Source organism: Pongo abelii, chromosome 23, assembly GCF_028885655.2.
Source record: "Pongo abelii isolate AG06213 chromosome 23, NHGRI_mPonAbe1-v2.0_pri, whole genome shotgun sequence".
Lineage (NCBI taxonomy): Eukaryota > Metazoa > Chordata > Mammalia > Primates > Hominidae > Pongo > Pongo abelii.
In genome coordinates, this window is record NC_085929.1 from 56,912,113 (window position 1) to 56,926,034 (window position 13,922).

Sequence of the window (13,922 nt, forward strand, 5' to 3'; positions counted from 1 at the left end):
GGCATGCCGCGCGGCCGCCGGCGCCCTCGGCCCGTCCGCCCCGCCCCGCAGCCCCAGCCCGCCCCGTCCGTTGAGGGCCCGCGCCGCATGGAGGCTGGCTGAGGAGCGCCGCTGCCTCGCCTCGGTACGCCGCGCGGCGCGGACGGCGCGTGCGTGAGGACGGGGCCCAGCACCGAGCGGGGGGCGGGCCCGGGTCAGGGCCGTGGGGGGACTGTGGGGGGCGGGGGGAGCGAGCCCGAGTACGGGGGTGGGGGCCGGGGGCGGGGGGGGTCAGGCCCGGGTCAGGTTCAGGTTTTGGGGCCGGGGGAGCAGGTCGTGGGGGTCAGGCCAGGGTCAGGTTCAGGCTTTGGGGCTGGTGGAGCAGGGTCGTCGCGGGCCGGGCCCGGGTCAGGTTTGGGGGCCGGGGTGGCAGGTCGTGGGGGTCAGGCCCGGGTCAGGTTTGGAGCGGGAGCAGGCCCCGCGTGTCCCCCGCCACCGCTGCCAGGAGCGACGCTGCCGAGGAGCGGAGCCCCCCAGGGCTGGGGCGGGGAGGGTCAGCGGCGGCCTCGCGGGAAGGTGCGGGTCGGACCTCGAGTCCCAGGGTCCTCGCGGGTCGGGAGGGCCCCAGCCACCCCCGCCTCCCGCCTGCGGTGGAGCCGGCCGAGGTGAGTGGAGGAAGGCGGCCCACGCCTGCGGGTCTCTGGGGGTGCTGGGGGAGGCCGAGCGGGAGGCCCCGGACCCCCGTTGTCCCTCCGGCCCCGCTGAAACCTGGGGCTTCGCTCCTCTGTAGGTGCCTTTGCCCTTCAAGTGGAGCAGAGCGGGGTTCCCATATGGGCGAAGTGGACGCCAGATCGTCCCCCGCTGTGCGCAGCCCAAACTTAAAAGGTCTTTGTAACTGAGCTATCGTGAAGCTGCCGTGTGTCTTTGTCAAAACTCTTACGAGAAAGATGGAGTGGGAGCTGTCTGGGCATTAGCGTCCCAGAAACAACCAGGAACTTTGTGGAGGCGCTAAGCTCCCTGCGGGGACTCCCGCAGCCTCGGTAGCCTCCAGATGGACGCCTCCTAGCTTTCAGGTCCCTGAAGAGGCCGTGCAGGCCGCCAGGCTCACTGCGCTGTGTGTCCCTGCTCCCCGCTTGCTGCTGCCGCCGCCCCTGCAGTGTGACTGGTGGGGATGCTGGCCACCCTCGCCAGAGGCCCTGATGCTGTGGGGTCCGAGGAGGGGGCCTGGCAGGGTGGGTGGGTGGCAGGAGCCTGCGGGGCCCCCTGCATGGTGGTCAGTGTGGGGGCTCTGCATTGACTGTGACCAGGTCCTGGGAGGTTGGGGGCTGCCAGGTGTGCTGGCAAGGAGGCCTCGGGCTCTGGCTCAGGTGTGTTTCCCGTCTCCCAGCTCTGCCACACCTGCGTGAAGCGGTCCCGCCAAACCCGGGAGGGGTTTCCTGTGGCCAAAGGTGCCAGGCCTCAGAAACAGGAAGCAGCGGAGGTCAGAGCTCTGGGCCACACCCTGGTCCCTCCAAGTTTGTCATTTCTACAACCCCCAGGTCTGACCAGTTTGGAACCTGGGCTTTCTGAGCCGGTCTAGTGGGTTGGTTGAGAGATGGGGGTTTTTCTGGGAACTGCATTTGGTGCTAGCCAGCTTTTGGTCTGCACTAGGACGCTAGGCTGGAGTCTGGGAGGCAGTTTCTAGTGGGGTGAAGGGGATAAGATGGGTGTCTTAGCTCTAGCTGCTGTAACAAAACATCACAGACCAGGAAACTTTAAAAAACAACAGGCTGGGCCAGGTGCGGTGGTTCACGCCTGTAATCCCAGCAGTTTGGGAGGCCGAGGTGGGCGGATCACGAGGTCAGGAGATGGAGACCATCCTGGCTAACACGGTGAAACCCCGTCTCTACTAAAAATACAAAAATTAGCTGGGTGTCTTGGTGTGCACCTGTAATCCCAGCTACTCAGGAGGCTGAGGCAGGAGAATCACTTGGACCTCGGGGTGGGGGAGGTTGCAGTGAGCCGAGATCACGCCACCGCTCTCCAGCCTGGGTGACAGAGTGACACTCCGTCTCAAATAAAAAAAAAAAAATGAGGTCTCACTAAGTTTCCCAGGCTGGTCTTAAACTCCAGACCTCAGACAGTTCTCCTACCTCAGCCTCTCCTGAGTAGCTGAGGCTGTGAGCGAGTAGGCTCCTCCCGCCATGCCTCACTGGTGCTGGGAAAAAACAGAAATTTATTTTCTCACAGAGTTCTAGGGGCCGGACGTCCCAGATCAAAGGTGCTGGTTCCTGGTTGCCATGCGGCCTCCTGGCTTGTAGATGGGCCCCCTCTCGCGGCGTCCTTACCCCGGGGAGCGAGAGCTGCGTGGCGTCTCTTCCAGGAGTACTAACCCCATTATGAGGGCTATGCACTCATGACCTCATCTGAACCTGATCACCTCCCGGAGGCCCCGCCTTCTAATACCTTCATAGTGGGAGTTAGGGCTCTAACCTCTGGGTTTTGGGAGACAGTTCAGTCTGTAGCAGTGGGACCTGAGCAGGCAGGTGGGATGTGCTGTCTGAGGCAGCCGTGGAGCCTGACGCTCCCACTGGATGTCACGTCCTGGGACAGAAGCCCTGCGGGACATTTTGGATGCAGACAGCCGTCTCTGACGCCAAAGGACTGTAGATGCCGCTCTGATTTTGTGTCCTAGGGCCACACACCGCAGGCAGAGCCCTAACGGATGGGCTTTTGCACACAACAGATGTCCTCCTGGGGCTGTTGGAAATTCTCAGTCTGCACAGAGGATCCTGGTTTCCAAAGCCAGATATCCCTTTTTACAGATGAGGGACAGTGCTTGGAGAACAAGTGTCTTCAGAGGCAGTGTCTAGGGTCTCCTGAAATCGGGCTGCTAAGTCTTTTCTTGCCCTGTGGGTCTCCACCCTGTTCTCTGCCTTTGGGACAGATCGTGCTGCGGCAGAGAAGCTTGAGGCCGAGGCTGACCGCTAAAGCAGCGTCTGAATGTGGCTTGTGCTTGCAGCCCAGAGAGGGCCTCCTGTGTGGGGCAGATGGGATGCTGGCCCTGGAGGCAGGTTCCCGCCTTAAACGGGGGCTCCTGCCCAGAGCATCCTGCCCAGGGCAGCGCTGGAGTGTGAGACCCTGTCTGCCGGCTACCCATGCTCAGGAGGCATGTCCCACAAATCGTGTTCAGCACCCACCCCAGTCCTGCTCGGTGGACATCTGTGCGGGGCAGGGAGAGTGAAGCACAGCTGGTCTGATACAAGTGTCTGGCTTCCTGCCAGGCTGCACCGCTTCCCAGCGGGTTGGCCTCGCGGGTAACAAGGCCAGAAGCCACTGCAAGGCTCCCTGGGGCAGTGCCAGCACTGGGGATTTGGGAAGGAGAGGTGTCTGTCCCCCGGGAGGGGCAGCCAGGGTCTGCTGGTCTCTGCTGATGGGCCTGAGTATATCTGAAAAAGACAGGTAGGAAGGGGGTGGCTGCAGTGTGCACTGGCCGGACCCCAGCTGATGCTCTGCTGGGACCCAGAGTGGGTGGCTGCAGTGTGCGCTGGCCGGACCCCAGGTGATGCACTGCTGGGACCCAGAGTTGTGGGGGTGGGAACCAGGTGGGTGGTTCTTCAGACATTGCCTCTGAAGACACTTCAGAGTCCAGGCTCAGCATCTGTGACTTTCGGGCCAGGGCCTTTTGCTCACCGCTAGGCAGCTGGGGAGAGGCTCTGGGCCCAGCCGTAAATGTCTGAGAGCACAGCTGCCTGGGAGCAGGCTAGAGGGAGGAGGGCTGGTAACCTGAAATCACACCCTACAGCTCTCCAGGGGTCTCGGCGAGGAGGGAGAGTGTTGGGACTGTAAGGGTGACTGTCAGAGACGTCCCCCAGAATCACGGGCTTTAGGTGCTGGGGGGGCCTCAGTGACCTTCCTGCCTGGCCCCCTGCGGGCAGCACGCCTCTGCTGAGAGGCTGCAGGGGCCAGGGCTGGGGGCTGGCACTGCCTCTGGTGGTGCTGCTGTCGTCCTGCTCAAGGCTTGGCTGCCGGCCCAGGAAGGCTTCTCTGTACGCCCACCCCATGGCACGACTGGGGTCAGGACCGGCGCCTGCTGCTGCACCGAGACCCTGCCCTGTCCATGGCCACAGGCGTACCCTGGGCCGGCCTCAGAGGCGTGTCTGGCCAGGCTGGGTGGAGGGTGGGGGCTGACCACAGACCTGGGGCTGCCACACCCATGGGGGAAGGGCTGTGGCGACGTGGGCGCCTCCCGTTGGCTGGGCAGACGCAGCCTCCCTCCCGGCTGCACAGGAGTTTCTTTAAGGAGTTTCCCCTGTGTGCCTCGGCAGCCTTGCGCTGCTGTAATAGTCCCAACTTCCGTGTGAGTTTCCCCTGTGTGCCTCGGCAGTCTTGTGCTGCTCCTAAGAGTCCCGGCTTTTGTGTGCAGCTAGACCCAGGGAGGCGGCCGTCCCCCGGATGGGGTGCTTGTCTGGGCTGGCTGGCCTGGCGGCTGCTCACAACAACTTCCAGTGGGTTCTGGTCGGGTTGCATCGTGGAGTTTTCACCTACAAAAGGGGAAGGAGGTGGCCCAAGGGGCTGGGGCCTGGCCTTGCTCTGACCGGTGCCAGCAGCACTTCCTGGATGTGCCAACCGTTAAGACGCCCAGGCCAGGGTTGGGTCCAGACTCAAACCCAGGTGGAAAGGAGTGGGACCCCCTGCCAAGGCTGTGAGGCCCCATAGGGGAGCCTGTGGGGTGGGCTCCCCTCGCCCTCTGCAGAGGCTCAAGGCCCCTGGGGACATGAGGACTGGGTTCCCAGGCCAGCCTGGTGTTTATCAGCTATCTCCTTAGTCTCAGCTGACCTCCCCTGACACGGCCCCGTTACACCACCCGCCCCAAGCCAGGCCAGTTCCTCTCCCAGAAGCCCCGGCTGTCAGAGAAGAGGGCAAGGTGGGCTGCCTTCTTCTCGATCAGCTTCAGATGGGGCCTCTGGTTGCACTGAGACAGGCCTCTTCCCCTGCTCAGAGCCATCCCTGCTCCCCCAGCCCCTGAGCTGCCCTCCTAGACACTGCACGGAGAGCTCCTTCCTGTTCACAGGTGAGGACACCCGAGCTTGGAGGCATCTTAACTTGGACGTGCGTGGCCAGGACCCAGCTGGGTCTGTGAGTCCTGGCTGGGGCCGGAGTCTGTGCCTGCTGCGGCTGCGTGCCAACAGGGTTTGCAGAGGAAAGGAACCCGATGTAGCGTCTTATTGCTCATTGTTTCTTTTTCTTATGAGTTCTGAGAAGCAGGCAGCAGTCGTGACATGAAAATGGCCCCAGATGCACGCAGGCATCAGTGCAGAACCCGGCAGTGGCCCCTCTGAAGCACATCCTACAAGCCCTGTTGTTTCCCCCCCAGATGCTCGTCTCTGACTGATGCAGACACTTCAAGACAAAACCACAATACCTTGCACGACTAGACAGCTCAGAATGGTTCCCAATGGCTCATTTTTATTTTTTACTTTTTTTTTTTCTTGAGAGAGTCTCCCTCTGTCACCCAGGCTGGAGTGCAGTGACAGGATCTCAGCTCACTGCAACCTCGGCCTCCTGGGTTCAAAGTGATTCTCCTGCCTCAGCCTCCCCAGTAGCTGGGATTACAGGTGTGCACCACCACGCCTGGCTAATTTGTGTATTTTTAGTAGAGACGGGGTTTCACCAGGATGGTCTATGTTGGCCAGGCTGGTCTCGAACTCCTGAGCTCAGGCAGTCCACCCACCTTGGCCCCCCAAAGTGCTGGGATTACAGGTGCGAGCCACCGCGCCTGGCCTGTTTGGAATATTTTAATGATTCTGCCTGGTGACACATCCATCCGCCAGGACATGCATGAGCCACTGACTTTGTAAACAGTCGCTCCTGCCATTCCATGGCTGAGCACATTCAGGAAGAACCACATGGTGCAGCAGGGCCCGTGGCTGGTCTCAGGACAGCCTGCTGGTCTCTGGCCCCGCCTCGAGGGGCTCCACACAGGTCTCGCCGATGCTCCATGAGTCTTGGCCGGTGCGTGCCTCTGGTGCTGCAGGCGCCTGGCTGTTTTCTTTCTCTCCCTTAGGCTCCTGGGCCCCTAGCCTGAGCTCCTGGTTTCTCTCTGAGAGTCTGTGGGGAGCTGTGTTGCCTTGGGGCAGCCCCCTCGCGTGGCTTCTACCGTGGTTCCTTCCACACCACGTTTGTCTCTTAAACTGGGAGAGAAGGTCTTAGCTCCATACACGTTGATTTGTGTGCTTTGTGGATTCCTCCATCTGTACTGACTCAGCGCTGATGTGGTTGCCCAGGCCGTAGTTACTGAAAGGGGAAGTGGCTTTTGTACAAAGGCCCTGGGGTCTTTGCCATGTGTCAGCAGCTGCGTTGCTGTGTCCTGAGATCATGTGTGGACCCCAGGGCCGCCTTCCTATGTCTGCCCGCCGTGCCGCGGCGAGGGTTGGGCAGCTCTGGCCCTGTTCTGAGTGAGGTCTGTGCACCAGCAACCCGCCCTGGGCCCATCTGCGTTTTCACCAGCAACCTGCCCTGGGCCCATCTGTGTTTTCACCAGCAACCTGCCCTAGGCCCGTCTGCATTTGGCTTATGCTGGGGTCCCTGGGGACCTGCCGGCCTTTCCCCACCCGGGCCTGACCTGAACGGACCCTGGACCTCAGTGGCCTTTGATGGGCAGGAGGCATTTGGGGATATGGGGGAAGGAGCCCCCACTCCCGCCCAACAGATGGTTCTAGACTGACAGGGCCCTATGCAGTGAGTCCTGAGCCAGGCCTGGGGCTCCAGGTGGAAACCCCGCCTCTCATGCCTCTCCTCAGACTCCCCAGCGGTGCAGGAAGCCACCGCCCAGCCATGGACCGGGAGGAGCAGCAGCCGCCGCGTGAGGTGAGGGGGAGGCTTCCCCACTCTGTGGGCTCTCGGGGTCGGTCCCTGGCTGTTGTTCTGCAAAGGTGATCTTCACAGGGTTCTCCAGGGTCAGGCAGGAGGCACCTCCGAGGGAGAGGGGCCCTGGGCTGAGGTGGCCTGGTGGCCCTGTCTGCCCAGCTTGATGGCGGCCGTGCCAGTGATGGCCAAGCAGGAGGGGTACTGGCAGTGTGGGGCCTAGGCTCTACGGAGGCCCTGCTTTTCAGGGTGTGTGGTCCACACAGCAGCCACAGGGCCCTTTCCAGGGTACGTGGTCCGTGGAGTTGCCACGGAGCCCTGGCTTTCTGGGGTGCATGGACCCTGACTTGAACTCTCCTTTCCACCTCCAGGCCGACGTGGAACCTGTTGTGCCGTCGGAGGCTTCAGAGCCGGTGCCCAGGGTGCTTTCTGGAGACCCCCAGAACCTGTGTACGTGTCCCTCAGGGTCCTGGCACGTTCCCTGGTGTTGGGCTGTTGAGGCAGGGAGAAGGGGGAGGCAGCCAACCACTGCCAGGGGCTTGGAGCTTGTGGTGAGCAGGGGCCTGGCCGAGACCTGGGCTGGGTGCCGCTAGGTCTGGTGCCCCGCAACAGCAGCTGTTCCTGGGCCCTGCCTGGCAGCGGAGCCTCTTGGAGGGGTGCAAACAGCACAGGCCGGCCCCTGGGCATGGGGGGCTCTTGAGCACAAGCAGTGTGAGCGGCACAGGAGTCCTTCCGTGCTGTGGCCTCATCCTGTCCCTCCTGAGTGGGGTGGGGGAGCCCGTTTCGCCTCAGAGCCCCTCCCCTAGCTGAGCCCCCTGCGGCACCTGCCCCCACTGTCTCCCACACCGAACCTCATCCACAGCAGCCCCCAAGGTCACCCTCATGGGGTATATGGGGCACAGGACTCCTGAGGCCCTGGCTTCTCGAAGGCGTCCAGCTCACAGAGGTGGCAGCCGCTGTTCCCATCACCGGGCAGGCCAAGCATGTGGAGTGTGATGCTCGTCAGCGGGCGTGTGCTCTGCACCTGTTCGGTTCTCAGAACCCAAGAGGGTTCCAGAGCCCCAGGCTGTCAGCGGGCCCGGCGGCATCCTTGGGGTGGGCCTGGCACCACAACGGCCTATGCTGCTGTTGCAGCCGACGTGGACGCCTTCAACCTGCTCCTGGAGATGAAGCTGAAGCGGCGGCGTCAGCGGCCCAACCTGCCGCGCACTGTGACGCAGTTGGTGGCTGAGGACGGGAGCAGGGTGTACGTGGTGGGGACAGCCCATTTTAGCGACGACAGCAAGAGGGACGTTGTAAAGGTGAGCGCCGCCACCCGCCACAGCCCGGACACGGGTTGGTGTAAGTTCCTGTGTCCTGCACTCAGGGACCTCGTGACAGAGTCCGTGTGCCCGTGTGTGCGCACCGCAGGCTGCCTGCTTCAACACTGTGGTCCTTGGGAGTGGCGAGGTGGGCTTCCTGCCTGGGAGCCATGACAGCCTTGTGCATTTTCCCACTTAACAAGTGAACAAGCCTCACAGCTTCCTCTCTTGTCGCTTAGAGAATTGAGCTGTCACTACAGCAGCGGGGTTAGCTAGCCCTGGGGTGACGCCAAGGTTGGCTGCTCCTGGGATGGGACCCCTGGTGCCGGTGTCAGCTGTGCTGAGGGGCAGGGAGCAGCTGTGTTCGCGAGGTGTGACCTGTGGCTGTTGCAGACCATCCGGGAGGTACAGCCTGACGTGGTGGTCGTGGAGCTCTGCCAATACCGTGTGTCCATGCTGAAGATGGACGAGAGCACGCTGCTGCGGGAGGCCCAGGAGCTCAGCCTGGAGAAGCTGCAGCAGGCCGTGAGGCAGGTGCGCAGCCACGGGCCAGGGTCAGGGTCGGGGTCAAAGCCACTTGTTTGCCTGTTGCCCAGGTTCCTCCCACAGCCCATGCCCCCAGTCAGTGTGGCTGTGCCTGGCCTGCCCTGGGGATTGCCGAGTTAGGGACCTCCCCTGGGCCAGGAGAAAGGAAAGAGGCTCCATTACCCGGTTTCAGGCAAGGGAGGAGGAAATGGGTGGCTCTCCAAGCTGAGGCAGGGGCTGGTCGCCCGAGGACTGGGTTGCTGAGCAGTCGCTGGGGATGGATCAGGTCTCAGTGCGAGGGTGGTCCCCCAGGTACCACGCCCAGGCCCAAAGTAGGTGGGGCTCAGGGCTCCTCCTGTCCCCACTTCTCCAGCCCTGCAGTGACTGGAGAGGCAGGACTTTCTCATTGCTCTGCGTTTTTTTTTTTTTTTTTTTTTTTTTTGAGACAGAGTCTCGCTCTGTTGCCCAGGCTGGAGTGCAGTGGTGCGATCTTGGCTCACTGCAACCTTCGCCTCCTGGGTTCTAGCAATTCTCCTGCCTCAGCCTCCTGAGTAGCTGGGATTACAGGTGCCCGCCACCACACCTGGCTAATTTTTTGTATTTTTAGTAGAGACGGGGTTTCACCATGTTGCCCAGGTTCATCTCAAACTCCTGAGCTCAGGCAATCCACCCACCTTGGCGTCCTAAAGTGCTGGGATTACAGGCATGAGCCACCGCGCCCGGCCAGTCTTTGTGTTTTCAAAGGGGACCCAGCATGCCTGACCCCAGCCCTGGTCAGTTTGCCTTCCCCCTGTTCAAAGGAAACAATTGTAATGAGATCTTATAGAAATGTCCCTAAACATTTGGCGCCTGCCTTTCATTTTTTAATTTCTCCAGATGAGGGAAGTCACCAAAGACCTCTGTGGGCCGTCTTATAAAGAGCATTCCCCAGTCCAGCCAGGGCCCAGCACTGCAGCCTCCCCACCAGAGCCTGGGGCCCAGTGATCTCGAAGGGGCAATAGAATTCGGCAGTGCTGTGCTGCTCACTGCTGCGGTGTTGCAGAGGGAAGGGGGCATGGGGCAGGGTCTGGGAGACACCAGGTGTCCGCTTCACCTGTCCCCTCCTGGGGGACACTCGCTGTGCCCTGGTGTCTAGGTTTCTACTGGGGTTGGTCACAGGCACATCTGAGCTCAGGCCCCAGCCCCTCCAGAGGTGGAATTGGTCCCAGCGGACCAAGGCCCCATGGACGTCTCATCCTAAGTTAGCCGGGGCTCTCCAGGGTGGCCTGGGCCCCTGGGAAACACGGGCACTCCATCAGGCGGGACATTCCCAGGGCTCAGGGCTCAGGGCTCAGGCCCAGTGCGGGGTGTGAGCGATTGTCCGGTGCTGTGTGGCCCCCGGGGCTTTGCTGCCCTTCTGCGGGCATCATCTCCTTCATACGTGGACACCCCCGTGGTCCCAGCCGGCCGGCGAGACCAGGGCCAGTAGGCCTCGGGCTGTGGTTGCTGAAGATGGGGGTGGCCTGCTGTCTGTACCAGTGGCGGTGTTGTGCTGGCCTCAGCAGGCAGGTGTGAGTGGCGAGGCCCCTTCTCCAGCCTGCCTGCCCAGCACCCAGCATCTGTGCCAGGTCAAGGCGGCCCCTTCGCAGCACGAGACTGCCTCATGAAGGCCTTTTCTTTTTCTTTTTTTCTTTTTTTTTTTTTTTTTGAGACAGAGCAGTCTCGCTCTGTCACCTAGGCTGGTGATGTCGGCTCACTGCAACCTTTGCCTCCGGGGTTCAAGTGATTCTCCTGCCTCAGCCTCCCGAGTAGCTGGGATTACAGGCACCCGCCAGCACACCCAGCTAATTTTTATATTTTTAGTAGAGATGGGGTTTCGCCATGTTGGCCAGGCTGGTCTGAGAGAGAACTCCTGACCTCGTGATCCACCTGCCTCGGCCTCCCAAAGTGCTGGGATGACAGGTGTGAGCCACCGCACCCGGCCTGTGAAGGTCTTTTCTGAAGGGAGGTACCTTTGAGAAGTGCCTGTTGGGACAGAACTCCCTGCTCTGGTCTGACCCTCTGCATGCTAGGGTGGTTCTGCACCTGTCGGGCAGGGGACCAAGGATACAGCACAGGGCTGGGGCAGGGCTCTGCGCTGGTACTGCCTGCCATCCCAGTTCTGCCATTCCCCCAGCGCACCCCCCCACCCGCCCCCTCCAGCTGATGCCTGCTCCCTCTCTCTGCAGAACGGGCTCATGTCAGGGCTGATGCAGATGCTGCTGCTGAAGGTGTCTGCGCACATCACCGAGCAGCTGGGCATGGCCCCGGGCGGCGAGTTCAGGGAGGCCTTCAAGGAGGTGGGCACAGGGCGAGGTAGGGGGTGGCCACAGGGATGTGGCTCACAGGGGTGGTCCGGGGCTCCCACTGCTCCCCAACGCCCAGCCTCTGCTCCAGGCCAGCAAGGTGCCTTTCTGCAAGTTCCACCTGGGTGACCGGCCCATCCCCGTCACCTTCAAGAGGGCCATCGCTGCGCTCTCCTTCTGGCAGAAGGTCAGGCTGGCTTGGGGCCTGTGCTTCCTGTCAGACCCCATCAGGTAGGGCTGCCCCCGGGACGCTGGGTGACCTCTTGTCAGACCCCATCAGGTAGGGCTGCCCCCGGGACCCCGGCCGGCCTGCGGGGTGGTCTGTGGGAGGCTCCAGGCCCTCCTGTGCAGGTCCAATCGCAGCCAGTCCTCACTCAAGGCCTTCCCTGCCTTTTCCTTCCGCCACAAATCCCAAACATATGTGCTGTGGTCCCTGCCCGGTGTCCACAGTGCCAGCCCCACCCCAACCCATTGCCCCAACCCTGCGGGGCTGCAGCCACCCCTCTCCACAGCAAGGATGACGTGGAACGCTGCAAACAGAAGGACCTACTGGAGCAGATGATGGCCGAGATGATTGGCGAGTTCCCAGACCTGCACCGCACCATCGTCTCGGAGCGCGACGTCTACCTGACCTACATGCTGCGCCAGGCCGCCCGGCGCCTCGAGCTGCCTCGGGCCTCTGATGGTGACGGCCACCCCGAGGCGCGGGACCCCCTGTGAGGCCGAGGCCCGAGCAGGTACTGACCCCTTGTCCTTCCCCACAGCCGAGCCCAGGAAGTGCGTCCCCTCCGTGGTCGTGGGCGTCGTGGGCATGGGCCACGTGCCTGGCATCGAGAAGAACTGGAGCACCGACCTCAACATCCAGGAGATCATGACGTGAGTGCCCGCCCCGCCCCGTAAGCCCCCAGGTGGAGGCTGAGCCCCCGGTAGGCCAACCGCACGCGGCAGTGACCCAGGCGTAGGGGCTGGGGTATGGGGAGCCCACCCCCAGCCAGGCCCAGCGCCCCCTCCCTCCCGCAGCGTGCCCCCGCCGTCCGTCTCTGGCAGAGTGTCTCGGTTGGCCGTGAAGGCCGCCTTCTTCGGCCTGCTGGGCTACAGCCTGTACTGGATGGGCCGCCGCACCGCGAGCCTGGTCCTGTCGCTGCCCGCCGCGCAGTACTGCCTGCAGAGGGTGACCGAGGCCCGGCACAAGTAGGAGACTGCTCCCCGCCCACTCGGGCCCCTGAGGAGCCAGTGCCCCCGCGGCACTTCTGGGTGCCAGGTGCATCCTAGCCCGCCCGCGGCCCCTGCCACCCCCCATGGGGGTCTGGGCCCGGCCTCGCCTGCCCTCCTGGGCCAGTCACCCCTCCCCCAGCCCACCCAAATAAAGGATTATTTAACTGTCTGAGCTCAGGCCTCCCGGCAGCCCCTCCCCTCCCACACTGCAGGGGCCGTTCACCGGCTTCTGGACAAGACGCCCAGCTCCGAGGGGGCAGGGGCTTGTAGGAGGGGCCGAGGCGTGCGCTGCCCTCTCAGCCCTGGTGGCGGGCAGGGGACAATGGCCACTGTCCCTACCTCACTGTGCCTTCCTGTGCTCCGGCCACGGGAGCGTCGGCCCAGGGGCGGCTCCTGGGGGCTCCAGGGCAGGCGAGACTGGGAAAGTCCCAGCCCTCGAGCTCCAGCCGACCCCACCGTGCCCCTGGCATCCTGGCCCCGGCTGCCACCTCCCCGGCACCGTCTGCCTGCAGGGATTCTGTGTTTTTGGCTTTTTTAATGTCTAAAAATCTTTTACTCAGGTAATTTTAATTTCAAAGAGAAAAACTGAAGTAAATGTCAAAAAACACCAGCCTTAAATCCAGAGAGACAGAACTCGTGTTCTTGGGTCTGTCCCGAGTGGTCTCGCGTGCGGCCAAACATCAGCTCTGGGTCCAGACCTGGCCTCAACTGGGAGCCTGTGTCCTGAGCCTCCGGAGCGAAGGGGTGCCTGGGACGTCTTGGCCCTCTGTGGGCAGACAATGTGTGCACCTATGTGGAAAGCCAAGGACATGGGCTGTGGCCAGGCCTGCCCCGCTCAGGCCCCCTGCCCGGTGGCCGTCTGTGTGCAGGGCCTCCCTCCTGGCTGTCCAGGACATGGCCCGTGCAGCCCCAGCCTGGACCCAGGCCATCTCTGGTTGTGTCTGTGCCGACTCAGTGTTGAATCAAATCAGGTGTGCGTCAGGAGCCGGCAGTGTCCTTCCTGCCACACTCGGGGATTCATTCCTTAGAAACTGAAATAAATTCTAATTTTGGAAACTCCTGTTTTGTGATGTGTGGAAATGGGGTTCACATAATGAAGGATCCCTGCCTCTTCCCCCGTGCTCCAGTGCAGCGGGTGCTCGTGGCCCTGCCGGGGCCCTGGGGGAACTTGCCTGGTTTCCAGCAGAAGAGACAGTCACTGTCCCTCCATGCTGACCTGTGGGACCCTTCTCACCCACCAGGTGGGACACAGGTGGCCTGCTGACACTCAAGACCCTCCATACCCAGTCCCACCAGATTCCAGAGTGTGGACCAGACTGAGCCAGACTGGGGCCCCGGGGGATCGAGGAGACAGATCAGGAGGGCCCAGGGCCTGGGGAATAGGGAGGGGTAACACCTGCCAAGGAGGATGCTGGGAATAGGGGTGCCCAGAGCGGCCAGTGGGGGCTTTTGAAGGGGGAACAGTTGCTGTGGGCTGCAGAGGAGGGTTGGGCACGGGGACCTCACCACATTGTCCCTCATCCAGTCACCTGCCCAACCCAGGCAGAGGGTCCTGAGGGCTTCACCCGCAGCCCCGAAGGGGCAGAGCTGGGGTCACACAGGTCTCGGAAGCCCACGCTGTGGCCCCAGGAGAAGGTTCTGGATGTGGCTCCTGTAAGTGAAGGGTGGACTCGCGCGGCTGCCGGAATAAAGGGAAACCACAGCAGGAGGGAGGCGCGTCCAGGATCCGCGG

General features: G+C 62.6%; 1 protein-coding gene across 23 annotated transcripts; it reads left to right on the top strand.

Moving 5' to 3' along the window:
* Nucleotides 1-13,246, top strand: TRABD (TraB domain containing). Of its 23 annotated transcripts, none has more exons than XM_063723139.1 (12): nt 50-124; nt 770-864; nt 1,367-1,459; nt 6,762-6,828; nt 7,197-7,275; nt 7,960-8,126; nt 8,520-8,660; nt 10,859-10,969; nt 11,067-11,206; nt 11,488-11,660; nt 11,740-11,851; nt 11,996-13,246. In XM_063723139.1, the coding sequence occupies exons 4-12, from the start codon at nt 6,796-6,798 to the stop codon at nt 12,168-12,170; spliced, it is 1,131 nt and encodes a 376-aa protein (XP_063579209.1). In that variant the 5' UTR covers nt 50-124; nt 770-864; nt 1,367-1,459; nt 6,762-6,795; the 3' UTR covers nt 12,171-13,246. The 23 variants fall into 23 exon arrangements, with proteins under 23 accessions (XP_024095618.1, XP_024095617.1, XP_054399820.1 ...); XM_063723138.1 differs by lacking the exon at nt 770-864 and having other exon boundaries at nt 71-124; nt 11,996-12,166; nt 12,751-13,246; XM_054543847.2 differs by lacking the exons at nt 50-124; nt 1,367-1,459 and adding an exon at nt 334-644 and having other exon boundaries at nt 11,996-12,166; nt 12,751-13,246.
* Nucleotides 13,247-13,922: the final 676 nt, after the last annotated feature.